The 14,676-nt window shown below is 37.3% G+C and overlaps 1 protein-coding gene across 1 annotated transcript; it reads left to right on the top strand.

Annotated features, from left to right (window-relative positions):
• Positions 1-4,475: 4,475 nt before the first annotated feature.
• On the top strand, positions 4,476-14,322 carry LOC137046297 (proteinase-activated receptor 1-like). The gene is made up of 2 exons (XM_067423438.1): positions 4,476-4,815; positions 12,573-14,322. The coding sequence occupies exons 1-2, from the start codon at positions 4,752-4,754 to the stop codon at positions 13,688-13,690; spliced, it is 1,182 nt and encodes a 393-aa protein (XP_067279539.1). The 5' UTR covers positions 4,476-4,751; the 3' UTR covers positions 13,691-14,322.
• The last annotated feature ends 354 nt before the right edge of the window (positions 14,323-14,676 follow it).

The following is a 14,676-nucleotide window of genomic DNA, read 5'->3' as shown; positions in this document are numbered from 1 at the left end:
ATAAGTTGTTCAACCACAGATGTATTTGTGAGTAAAAAAGTGGCGCGTGGAAGACCTATCAGACATGGAGTTGAAGAGGAAGAGGAAGTTGGAGAAAACGTTTGATAAATGTTATCATTTTTTTTATAAAACATTTACAGAGATCAACAGAGCAGGTAATAGCTACAGATGAGGGTTTAATCAGTTTGTTTATTTCAGAGGGAAAAAAAAACTTTTGATTTCCATTTGGCTTTGTTGATGACAGTAGAGAGATAGTCAGAGCGTGCCATGTGTAGTGCTTCTTTTTATTCAACTACTGAATCAGAAAAGACCATGGAAGGCACAAGAAGAGAGGATTTTTTTTTTTTGGTAGTTTTTGTTTAGTCTTTTGAGATGCCTACATTTTGTTTTCAAAACTCTTAGTTCAGGAGTGAACCAAAAGAGAAGTGAGACGGGACAGTTCTAGTTATTAATGGAGCAGGATCATCCAAAGCATTGCAAATATATTCATTATAGGTAGAAACGATCTCATCAGGATTCAGGAGGTTGAGTGAAGAAGGAAGAACATAGAGTTTTGGTGTTTTACAAAAGGGATTAGAAGTCAAAGACAATTAGTTTATGATCAGAAATGGCCAAATCATGACCCTGCACATGACCCTACACGTTTTCAATACCAACACTACAAAGCAAATCGAGAGTATGAGAGTGGGAAAATCAATATGCTGAGAAAGTAATCCAAAACAGACATAAAGTGTTTTGCAGAAGTACAATCAGAATCAACATGTATGTTGAAGTCACCTAGCATCATGATTCGATCATGCTGGGCACAGGCAAGAGTGAGAAGTTAAGTCAATTCAGAGAGAAAGTGTGTGTTATATCTAGGGGGTCTATAAATCAACATAAACAGTGGAGCAGGACCAGTGATAGACATTCAAAACTAGAAACAAGAACTAGAATACCTAAGAACCTGGGTGTGCCCTTTGATTCTAATCTTTCATTTGAAAGAAGTTTCTAGCATCTGTAAAACTGCATTTTTCCATCTTAAAAATATATCTACAATATATCTAAAACACAGCCAAATGCTGAACAGTTAGTTCATGCATTCATGACCTTGAGGCTAGATAACAAGGGGGAGGGATCAGACAATGACAGGAGCACATGCTCAACATCACAAAACCCACATGTGCACACAAGACAGGACAGGCACGTGACTGGTCAGGGACCAGAGCCACTAGACACTGGTCAGGGACTGGAGCCATCTCTAGACACTGGTCAGGGACCGGGGCCATCTCTAGACACTGGTCAGGGACCAGAGCCATCTCTAGAATCTGGTCAGGGACCGGAGCCATCTCTAGACACTGGTCAGGGACCGGAGCCATCTCTAGAATCTGGTCAGGGACCGGAGCCATCTCTAGACACTGGTCAGGGACCGGAGCCATCTCTAGACACTGGTCAGGGACCGGAGCCATCTCTAGAATCTGGTCAGGGACCGGAGCCATCTCTAGATACTGGTCAGGGACCGGAGCCATCTCTAGATACTGGTCAGGGACCGGAGCCATCTCTAGACACTGGTCAGGGACCAGAGCCATCTCTAGAATCTGGTCAGGGACCAGAGCCATCTCTAGACACTGGTCAGAGTCTTCTCTGGAATCTGGACTACTGAACTAGGGATCTGATTGAGTGTATCTATCTATCTATCTATCTATCTATCTATCTATCTATCTATCTATCTATCAGCTGATTGAGTGTTTTGAGGGAGCTGACCCACCCTGCGTCTCAATCAGCTCCCTAGTTCACTAGTCAGGACACTGATCAGGACATAAGTGAATGGGCTGACTCCCTGATCAGTGCCCTGACAACTGAACTAGGGAGCTGATTGAGACGCACCCCAAGTGTTTCACAAAACCTCAGTCTGCCCACCATTAATGTACAGGCAATGGTTTGATAAACAGGCAGGTAGTACAAACAAACAAACAAGGCAGGAGGGGCAAAAGTTAGTCCAAAAACAGGCAGAGTACAGATAACAAGATACACATAAACCAGGGATCAACACTCAGAGATGCAGCATAACACATACAAAACCTTGCAATGAATGACAAGGTGAACAGACTAGATATAGGCAGAGATAATGAGGTAAATGAGGCACAGGTGTAAACAGTGAGTGCGGATGGGTCTGGGCAAAGGATTATGGATGGTGTAGTCTATGAAGGGCTGAAAGTCTGGTTTGGAGTGCCCTCTGGTGGTGATCAGGGGCACTCACACTGGTGAATCAGTACACACATACATTTAGACAAATTAAAGGGATAGTTCACCCAAAAGTCATCATTTTCTCTTCATCAAGTTGTTCCAAACCTGCATGAATTTCTTTCTTCTGCTGAACACAAAGGAAGATATTTGGAAGAATGTTTGTATATAAGCAGATTTTGGGCCCCATTGACTACCATAGTAGGGGGGGAAATACTATGGTAGTCAATGGGGCCCAAGATCTGCTTATTTAGTGGCGTAACTTTGTTTTAAAACGTGGGTGAGACAGTCTCACGAAAATGCGTATACGAGTGGCATGCAAATGGTACGGCTACGCACTTTATGCCGGGGGTGGGGTAGCACTGCTAATACAATGTTATATCAGATGTAAAATATGTACAATAACAATTTGCAGAAAAAAATGTATTAAGTTGCCCAGAAATCATTTGTTGATATAGATCTCGTTTAATCTAAACATAATATAGTACCAAGATTTTTCGCGTGAATAAAGGCATAGATTTGCACACTTTTAATCCCTGGTCAAGTCTGGTAAACTTGTCAGAAGTTCTCGTTTCTAATCTGCCCTCGTATTTTTTTTCTCATCAAAACCAAATATCAACAGTGATTGTACCTCAAGAGCAGGGACAGTTTTTGTGCGTTTTGTTTCGTGATTTCCCCGGAACAAAAAGAAAGTCTTAGATTAAAGCACTCGTCATTGTGAGGACAGCACAAGCCACGAGAGAAATCTGCACCACTGATAACAGCGGTAACGAGCGCCTGATCGCCTCTTATTTAACAAACCAATGAAATGATGCTCTTCAAATTAACCAGAGATGTTGTGTTTGTATTAGTAAGGTTCATCCATGAAGCAAGATGTTTCAAAAAGTGGTGGGGACATGTCCCACCCGTCCCACCTGCAAATTACGCCTATGGCTTATATACAAACATTCTTCCAAATATCTTCCTTTGTGTTCAGCAGAAGAAATAAATTCATGCAGGTTTGGAACAACTTGATGGAGAGTAAATGCAGGGTTGCCAACTCTCAGCGAGACACACAGGCTTTCAGGTTCTGTGTCACGCTCTCACGCTGCCCAACTTCATCTCACGCCAAATTGCCAAACCTGCTTTTTTACAAAGCTAGGCCTATAGCTTTTATATTTATTATTACGTTTTAATACGAAATTCAAGCAATGAATAGCGTTTTGGTGCTAATGTTAAAGCCAGAGGTTTTGAAAAGCAGAGTTGCAACATGCTCTCATCTCCCGGGGGCGCGCGCAGTCACGTGGTACAAGGAGCGCTCTAAATAGTTCCAGCGCGGTGTCAATGCATTTGAGAGGCTTAAGCGGATACACAACAGCTTCACTATACAGGTGTTTGCAGCAAGTTTTAGTAAACAGTACAGCTTGTGCATTGATTATTAAGTCAGCCATATTCACAGGATCGTTTTGTTATGGAGAGTGATAGAGATGCAACATTGTTAACATTAATTTTATTCTTGCATTTAGCCCTCAGGTATTTATAATAGGTCACACTCATAGATGAAAAATGTGACCATACACCGTTACTATTTTTCAATTAAATAAGTGTTCTATATTTTAGTAATGTTTATTGAATATTTTGAAGAGATCTATAGGCTACTAAATAGGCTACTATTTGTGCAATAATTATTTTCAAGTAATGACCACTTATAATATATTTCTTCTAATATTTTGTATTATTTATATTTCAATTTGTGTAGTAATTAACGTTAAAATAGAGAATTCCAATTCAAAGAGGTAAATTAGATTCATTTTGCTGCTTAAAAAATAATATTGTATAATAATATATGTTAATTTGTAATGCCATTATTTGCCTTATGGCTTTTTAATAAATGTATCTAATCTAGTTGCTCAAAAACTTCCATTTCAGTCTTCCAGTTCTCTCTCTCTTTCTCTCTCCCCCCCCCACCCCCTCCCCAATTTTCATTTTTGGGTGAACTAACCCTTTAAATAATAAGTAGGAAAAAATAATATACATTTAAATGCCAAGGAGAATGCATCTCTCTCTCTCTCTCTCTCTCTCTCTCTCTCTCTCTCTCTCTCTATATATATATATATATATATATAAATAATATACCAATGAAATATATATATCTACCATATTATATATATATATATATATATATATATATATATATATATATATATATATATATATATATATATATATATATATATATATATATCAGAAAACCTCATTAAGGCATAGCTTGCACAGAGAACTGTCTGTCTGTCTGTCGTCATGTTCTGTCTGTCATGTTGAGCTGTAAAGTTTAAGTTTCTGTTTACTTTCCCAGGGACGCTGTCGTATAGGGTCGATTATAACACACACACATTCTCCTCGCTCGAGCCACATCACATTACAAACGAACAAAAGACTTCACGCGCGAGTTTGTTCCTCAGCAACACTTTTTTTCTTCAGTAGCTTTGGAGAGCTTTTCGTTCTGAAATTCACGTTTTGTTTTAGAAACGGACAATAGTTCATACATCATGAGAATCCAAACGATCTTGTTTTTAATTCTAAATGCGCACACATGCACGGCCAATTCCAACGGTAAGTTATGCATGATAAAATAACCTAATGCTTATAATTACAAGTGACGACTTTTGGTATATTTTTTACTGTTGCACTTTAACGCGAATAACTGCAATTGAGCTACATTTTATTATCTTTCTATTACTGTCTCTGTGCTCAAATGAAATAATATAGGCTTATTATCCTTTTAATTTTTCATTATTAACCCTCATGAGTCTGAGCTGTTTTGGGGCTCTTTAGAAGTTTTGACATGCTCTGACATTTGTGCTTTTTTCAGTTTCTTAGAGAGCTTTGACTGATAGACATTTTCTGTGACTGTGAAGAAAGTAAACCTAGGGTCAACTGTTGACAGCCTTTATTAAATGAACTTGTCTAAGAAAACGATTAAAACATATAGCCTAATTTAGCCTATATTTTGTTAAGCATTTTCTTAGACAAGTTGATTCACTGAAGGCTATAACTGTAGGTAAATACGTTTATTAAATTCATTGAAGCCTATATTCATTATTCACGTGAGGGAACGCCCTCGCGTGAAGGAATGTGTTTTTTTCTTCTTCTATGAAACAAAATTTAAATGTTTCTAATAGTGACACACCAAATTATAGTGTGAAAAATGTCCAGAATTTTCGTGTTATTTCGTTTTTAACAAAAATTACATTTGTACCAAGGGGACGCCAAAATGTCCCATTCTGAAAAAAAGCTATTTGCTTTATACATGCACAACAAAATCAGAGTACAAGCACTTTTAACTTAAAATTCAAAAGACAAACCAAGTAGATATCATAATATATGAATATTAGCCATGCTGAAAATAAGCCTATTTGAAAAAAATATATTAAAACAATATTCTTAAGCATACCTGTACTTTTTCTTACATACTGCTAATCCTCGCTTTTATAAAAGATAAATTGTCTGGGCAAAATGACTGTGACTGAAGCCTACTTGTTTAATTAAGTGTCGTGGAATCACTGCTTTCCGGCATGTTCCAAACATTTGCACTAGCCATTTCTATGCAACGCTGATGATAAAATGTGCGACTCAGATGAATTCTATTGAAAATGTAGTAAAACACTACGTAGCCTGGTTAAAACCAGACCATTCTCAGTAGTAACAGAGTTGTACATTTGCCAGAAGTTGTCTGGGCTTTCCCAGGCTACAGAGAAAGTTGAACATGATCTAAAACAGCCGCTAAAATGACTCATAACAAGTAGGGAAAACATCATCCTGCAAGCTTTTTAAACTCATGATGACCACATTTAATAGAATTTATTACATTCTATTGTATTTATTGTGGTGAATTTGGACTAGTTGTAGAATTTATAATAGATAATCAGTTAAGGGAATAGATTTTTCACTAAAGCTGTATATTACACCTGTGGCATGATGTAGCTATAGTTTCTAACTGTGTTGCTATTTTTCATAATGCTACAGATTTAAAAAAGAAAGAAAAAAGTTAACATTGGCCTACATGGTAATGAGGAGCCATCAATGTTCTTGTAAATAAACCCTTGTTGTATTAAATGCTATAGTTAAACAATTACAAGAATTATGTTAGTTAAGGCTGAATATAAGTTAGAAAGAGCTTTCAAATATGGCAGTGGCTATTTGCACTAAGGGTAACTCATTTGCACTAAAGGGTTTACTAGGTGAAAATAGTTATATATTCTATTTACACCATTTATAAAGTTGCAGTTCTTTGTAATATAAATAGTAATTACATGTAATTTATAGTTTATTTTGACAGATACATATTATTTGCACCTCAGTATTGCTGTACATTAACAGGATGCAATAATAAGAGCAGGGGAATCTGGCTTCCCAATACATTTCAACAACCGTAATCAAGAGGCCTGGTTGCCATCGTTGCTATGTTTAGACTGAAGTCATCAAAACCTTGCCGTATAAACATTTAAGAGCAAGATCCGAATTTGACTGCGGTAAGAGAAGGTGTGTGTGTGTGTGTGTGTGTGTGTGTGTGTGTGTGTGTGTGTGTGTGTGTGTGTGTGTGTGTGTGTGTGTGTGTGTGTGTGTGTGTGTGTACTCATAGTGTGCAAATATTGAGTTATTAAAGTTCACACCAAAAATATGTCAACATGCCCATCTTGGCAAGTATGAACTGGATCTGTGCATTATGAGACAAAGGTAAAGAAGCCTACTCCAGCTGTCAGTGTTTTTAATGTTAATCCAACAACAAATGACAAATGAATCACTCACTGATCTTGAGTAACTTTTGTAACTTCAATAATGATGACATTTTATTTCATTTATACAGTGAAGATTATAATAGGCAGTGTTAATTTATATTTTTATGCTTTATTAAATTACGGTACTTGAAAACTACTGTTAGATTCCTGAAAAAACTGAAAAGCACTGGGAAGGAAGGAGGCGGGAGCCGGCGAACATTTAAAAAACTCTAATCAAACAAAATAAACAAACTGAAAGTAACGCGGGCAGCCCCTCACGGACGACTGCCCGCACACACATAAAACGGAAAACAACACAACTCAGAATCCAGGCCTGGACCTCTCTCGTCTTCCACTGTCATCGCTCCTCCATTTAAGCTTCCGTCACTCCATCGTTAGACAAGACCGGTGTGGCACGCTGCTGGCGCTCATTACCACTCGTCACCGGCCTGCTCTCACGGTCCCACGCCTCGCTGCTTGCCACAGCCAGGCTCTTAAAACTCTTAAGGCTTTTAAAAATAAGGGAAAGTAAGCTGGATTTTTTATGAATTGCCAGCTATAGACAATAGACCATGTTATAATGTCACATTGCTCAAGGCCCTGATAGAAAGATGTTCACAGAATTCCTAGGAAACGGCTTGTGGTTTTTTGTTTTCGCTTTTTAAGCATTCCTTTTGTGTATTTGATTACAGATAGTGCTGAACACAGATTTGTTGAGACTGCAGAAGTCGTTATTCCAGTTTGTCCACCTGTTAATGAGGAGCACTTAAGAGTTATAGTATTAAGAGATCCTCTAAATACTGTCTATACTTTTGTTCTGAAACCAGAAAAATAGAAGGGGACAAGACCAGTTTTAATCAATTAAGATTAAGGGTTCTCAACTGGGTTTACTTTTTTATGCAGATTACAGGTACTGGTCATATAATTAGAATATCATCAAAAAGTTTTATATTCATCCATTACACACAGACTGATATATTTCAAATATCAATCTCTTTTAATTTTGATGATTATACCTGACAACTAAGGAAAATCACAAATTCAGTATCTCAGAAAATTTGAATATTACTTAAGACCAATACAAAGAAAGGCTTTTTAGATATCTTGGCTAACTGAAAAGTATGAACATGAAAAGTATGAGCATGTACAGCACTCAGTGGGTCTCCTTTTGCCTGAATTACTGCAGCAGTGTGGCGTGGCCTGGAGTCGATCAGTCTGTGGCACTGCTCAGGTGTTATGAGAGCCCAGGTTGCTCTGATAGTGGCCTTCAGCTCTTCTGCATTGTTGGGTCTGGCATATCGCATCTTCCTCTTCACATTATCCTATAGATGTTCTATGGGGTTAAGGTCAGGCGAGTTTGCTGGCCAATTAAGAACTGGGATATCATGGTCCTTAAACCAGATACTGTCCAGGTGACAAGTCCTGTTGGAAAATTAAATCTGCATCTCCATAAAGTTGGTCAGCAGCAGGAAGCATGAAGTGCTCTAAAACTTCCTGGTATACGGCTGCGTTGACCTTGGACCTCAAACAACACAGTGGACCAACACCAGCAGATGGCGTACCACCCCAAACCATCACTGACTGTGGAAACTTTACACTGGACACAACATGAATTGTGTGCCTCTCCTCTCTTCCAGACTCTGGGACTGATTTCCAAAGGAAATGGAAAATGTACTTTCCTCAGAGAGCATAACTTTGGACCACTCCAAAAAAGTCCTTTTTGTCTTTAGCCCAGGCAAGACACTTTTGACACTGTCTGTTGTTAAATAGAGGCTTGACAAAAGGAATGTGACAGCTGAAACCCTTGTCTTGCATACGTACAGTATGCAGTCCGCTCTTTGTGAATCTCCCCCACATTTTTGAATGGGTTTTGTTTCACAATCCTCTCCAGGGTGTGCCCAGATAGCATGGTGACATTGATTCAATGTTGAAATTCCATCAGAATCATCCTTTTGGTTGAGGTTGAAATTTCAATGCTAATTAATATTGGATCAATGTTGAAAATTCAATGCTAACACCATACTGGACCAATGTTGAAAATTCACTGCTAAATAATATTGGATCAATGTTGATAATTCCATGCTTTTCAGTGTTGAAAAGACAAACATTGAATCAATGCTGATGTTTGGTCATCTTAATTCTCCACTGGTGAGGCTTACGGTCAATCTATCTGTCACATTATTCAACATGTTAAGGCAAGTCCAAATCAATTGGGTACATTTGTGTGAATGTGAGCTCATTTATTATCCTCAAAGGACACGATGAGTACACCAACGAGTGTGTGGATTAACAAAGAATACATAAATGTAAATTTTGTAATTGTAAGCCTTTCACGAGTTCACACTTACATCAATTAAATAGAGTGAAGATTATGCGTATTTGGCGCGCTGTCCGGGGAGGGCTCCGGGCTCGGAGAATTTGCCCGAACCCAGAGCATTAAATCATGTAGAATGTACATGCATTTCATTATTTATCTAAAGAATACAGAGTTAATAAAGAATTTAGAATATTTGTCCCTATCGAATGCGCCATAATCCAATCCAGCAGGTGGCGGTAATGCACCTTCAAGACATCCACCAATCAGATCAAAGCAAGCGCAGCTGAACAGACTTCAATCGCGAAAAAGAGACACAGGACAACGACCGTGTTTTTTAGAGGTAAGTGGCCTACACAAATATAATTATAAAATTCATCTCAATTTTAATTTAGTGTTTTTATTCATCTTTATGTTTTACAACTTGTGTGCTTCTCCTGAGCGAGTTAGAGTGAACTGCAATGTTAATAATAGTCACATGAACGCCCTCGTAAGTTACACAACCAATGGCCAGGATAATCTTAATACATTGAGTTTCAGTTTGTTTTTCACCAAACCATATCATATTTGTATTCATTTTTTCTTCTTAAGATTGGCATATACACTGTGAATTGCGTCCGAATTCTGACTCGTGCAACTCTTTTTTTCTTTTCTTTTTGTTGTGCGTCGTTTGTTATGATGTTTTCATCTATTTTATGAGATGATTTTAGTATTAAAAAGATTAATCTGTGCGTGCAACGAGTAAAATTTGAATTTGTGGAAACGGTGCTGCACATGTATTCATTGACTTGTGAGTCGATCCTATTTGATTCATTTGGATTTTGAGACCATATAGGATCGACTCACAAGTCAATGAATGCGCGGATCCACAAACGTATCTTACTCGTTGCACACACAGATGAATCATTTAGAATCATCCTATATTTGTCCAGTGTATAAATGAGAGGCTATCGGAAGGTTAGATGAATTTCTGGCTTGTCAGTAATTGTGAGAGTACCTCACAGCTGAAGCAGAACTAGAACTGATTGACCTGTTAGCGGTGAGGGGAAATACAATCAGCTCAGCTCTGCTTCAGCTGCGAGATATCGGCACGAGAGCAGATCACAATTACATCATTACAGTTTAATCTTTAATGCAGCAAGAAAAAAGAAAAGAGTGAGATCTTTAAGTTCTGTAGGCAGCTATATCAAACTACAGAAATTTAGTAAACAGTTGTCCCTCCAGTTCGTGTTGTAAATGGAAAAAAAATCTCTTCCAAACCACCATGTAGCCTATACAGCTCCTCTTTTATTTTCTTAATTTAGCTATTTGGTCTTTCATTTACTTGTTTCATTTTCACACTTTATTTATTTACTATTAAATACAATAATATTATTCGATAAAACACCAGATATATTCACTTTGCTTTTTCATTCATTGTGTGTCTGCAGGTCCTTTAAAGTCTATACTAAAATGCATTAAATAGTTCTGAATTTAATGTTACCGTTTTAACTGGGATATCAAGATTTTGATAAAATTTCAAGTTTCACTTCATTTTGTAGTAGGCTATATTTGTAATGTATAATTAATCACATTTCCAAATATTTACTAACTTCTTGTTGTTTTAGATGCTGTGAATGCTGATAATAAGAGGCATCAGAGTTTATCTTTGCTGGGACGGTGCAGAACTGGCTCCATTACATCCTGAAAGGCTTCGGGCATTGCTCATGGTGGAACCCCCTGAGTTTGGAGTATTATTCTTTCTTCTACCTTCTTTCTTTCAGTCGTACTGTCTCATTTCTGTATTTATTGGCAAGTTTACATTTGTATTTACTTCCATTTTGCAGATGCACGTTGTCGTGTTTTTCCAGGCTCTTCTCATTTGTGTCATAAATTCAGATGTAATTGTTTTAAGTCAATGTGAGATTTCCTGTTGTAACTGTGGGGCATAAATAAATACATTTGCATCTAAACTGAAGGATGGTGTTTACTTTGAGTGACTTTATGATGCAAAATCATATCGACTGCAGCCACACATGGTCTCTGATTAAAATGAATAAAATAAAGAGACAAATTAACTGGCATAGAATCCTGCTGTACATAAAGCCAGATTGATCTATTTTTCATTGTTGAAATAACATTATTTCACGGTGCAAACCTGATGAAAAATCAATGTTATATTTCAATATTGATTCAATGATATTTTGATTGATGCATTAACATTGATTCAACATTGATTCACTTAAATATGTGGTTTAATTTTAGTTGTTAAACTATTGATTTTAAGCCCATCTTGATCTATTTTCCATCGTTGAAATAACATTATTTCAGGGTGCAAACCTGATGAAAAATCAACATTCTCAACATTGACATCTCAACATTGATTCAATGATATTTTAGTTGATGCATTAACATTGATTCAACGCTGATTCACTGTTTGTCTGCTATCTGGGTGGTTATCCTTATTGCTTCACCTCTCTATTAATGTGCTTAGACACAGAGCTCTGTGAACAGCCAGCCTCTTTTGCAATGACCTTTTGTGTCTTGCCCTCCTTGTGCAAGGTGTCAGTGGTCGTCTTTTGGACAACTGTCAAGTCAGCTGTCTTTACCATGATATTGTATCCTACAGAACTAGACAGAGAGACCATTTAAAGGCCTTTGCAGGTGTTTTGAGTTAATTAACTCATTAGACTGTGGCACCAGGTGTCTACAATATGGAACCTTTTCAAATATTCTAATTTTCTGAGATACTGAATTTGGGATTTTCCTTAGTTGTCCGTTATAATCATCAAAATTAAAAACAATAAAAATAAACATTTGAAATGTATCAGTCTGTGTGTAATGAAGTAATATAATATGTTAGATTAACTTTTTTAATGGAATCAGTGAAATAAATCAACTTTTTGATGATATTCTAATTATAATGACCAGCACCTGTATACATCCGACAGAATAAAAAAATCTATACATTTGTATTTAAAGGCTATTTGCTTAAAATATCCAAAAACCACTAGAACAATGTTTTATATTTTGTTGACTTGTGCACCTACATTATCCTAAATGTTTTCAAGAATTACAAGAAGTTTAATAAGCAGTTTTTACCGGGACACGGATCGTGTCCACGCTTTGCCTATCAATGACATCATACCGGCGTTACGCTTGATTTCTGGTTTGTTTTGTAGAAAACGCAAAGACGCTTTAATATATTGTGTTTCATTCGTTTGTTTGTAACAATTATATATTATTATATTATTGTCTACTAAGATATTTCACTGATGGTGTTGTGTTTTTGATTACAGAGACTTTTGTTTTTCTACTTTTTGAAGTTAAACATGCAGAAGTGACATATCCATCTAACAGCACTGATCTGAATGCAACAGAACGCATATCCAGCATCTCAGAAGAGGCTTCTCTCTATCTCAAAGGCTTGATGTTCACACGCATCATGCCCTCGTTCTACATCTTCATCATCCTCATTAGTTTGCCCCTGAACGCTTTGGCCTTGGTGATGTTCACCTGTAGGATTCGAGAGAAGAAACCAGCTGTGATCTACATGTCTCACCTGGCGTGTGTGGACCTGCTCTTCACCCTGCTGCTGCCTCTGAAGATCCACTACCAGCTGAACGCTTCAGATTGGGTGTTCGGTGAGGTGGCGTGTCGTGTGCTCAGTGCAGCTTACTACTGCTACATGTACTGCTCCATACTGCTCATGATGTGCATGAGTGTGGACAGACTGCTGGCCGTGGCGTTTCCCGTCTTCTCTTTAACCTGGAGGAGCGCAAGGAAAGCCACGTGTGTGTGTGTGCTGGTCTGGCTGCTGGCGCTCGCTGGTACGGGGCCGCTTCTCTCGATGAGACAAACGCTCAAGGTTAATGATGTGGGCGTCACTTGTCATGATGTGCCTATAAATGAGCTATACAATCAGCTATACATGTACCTGTTCTCCATCCTCTCCTGTCTTTACTACTTTGTGCCACTCATTGTCACCTTAATCAGCTACATTATCATCATATATGTGCTCAGTGGCAAGTCTAAGCAATTAGCAAAATCATCTTCAGGCAACCGAAGCAGAGCTGTGATTATGGCTATTGCCGTGCTGATTGAGTTTGTGATGTGTTTTGCTCCAACCAATGGCATCCTGTTGTACCACTGTGTTCGTTTAGCTACTGGAGAGGATGGAGATTCATCATACGTTGCTTACCTGTTGGCTGTGTGTTTGGGGAGCGCAAGTGTTTTTCTGGATCCTCTTCTGTACTACTACGGCTCGTCTCAGTGCAGAAAGCAAATCAGATCTGTGTTTTGTTGGAAAAGAGCAAAACCAAATCTATCAAGATCAAGCACTCGCACAGGATCCACTTTCAAGACTTGTCAATATCAGTCTAGTGTAAATTATTCAGAAAAAAATTTTAACAACTAAACAACAACTGAATCTATTACATTTTGATTGTCAGACAATTACAAAATCATACAAATAATGGCTTAAGACTATACTTGTACACATAAAATGAAGAAATAATAAAACAGATAATATAATGTTATTATATGAATATTTTGTCAGCATTTTCTGAAAGTTAAGCACCTTTCACTGGCCATTTGTAAAGAATAAAAAAAAATGATTATATAATATAAAAGAAATCAAAGTATGTGAAAATGTATAAATATTTGTGCATATATTTTATAACTGTGTGAACTGAATGGAATTATTTACAATATGTGGACTATTTTTTAAAGCTCATTTTTTCTATTCTAAAAAAAATGAATTATGTTTTCAAAACTGTCATGTTTCACTGTCACTGTCATGTAGGCCACAATGAACTATTGTGTGAAATATTGATTGAAGTAAAAAGTCTCCCGTATATCATAGTGAATGGAGGAATAATACACTTTTCTCAGCTCCTTGTAAGAAAAGTGAAATGCTAATATATCAGAGGTGTAGTGTAATAAGGTTGGTCTGTTTTCCTATAATTATCTGTTGAACAACCTCATTCCATAGTTCACGATTTACAGGTCTGAACATGTTATTTGAATGTGCTAATAAACTACTGTATTTCAAAGATTTAAAAATATGTATAATTGTGTCACTGACACTGTCACCCATTTATGAAATCATTCCTTCTTAAATCAAACTAATTGTATAATGAGTAGAAAAATTATGTGTTCAACTAATGTGATTAAAGTGGTTATATTCAGCCCACCAAATGCGGGTAGATTTCCACTGTGGCAGGTAAACAGTCACTCCCACTAGTCACTTTGGCGGGTTGAATATAATTTCAGCCTACAGCCAAATTAATATCATGCCTTCACTAAATGCAAATTAATCTTGCATGAACACAGTCGGGTAATAACTTGTGTCAGAATATTACGACCAAGCATTCAGCAGCCTAAATACCTCTGTCATTAATG

Source organism: Pseudorasbora parva, chromosome 18, assembly GCF_024679245.1.
Source record: "Pseudorasbora parva isolate DD20220531a chromosome 18, ASM2467924v1, whole genome shotgun sequence".
Classification (NCBI taxonomy): Eukaryota; Metazoa; Chordata; class Actinopteri; order Cypriniformes; family Gobionidae; genus Pseudorasbora; species Pseudorasbora parva.
The sequence above is the reverse complement of the archived record's forward strand: the minus strand, read 5'-3'. Positions and strand labels throughout refer to the sequence as shown.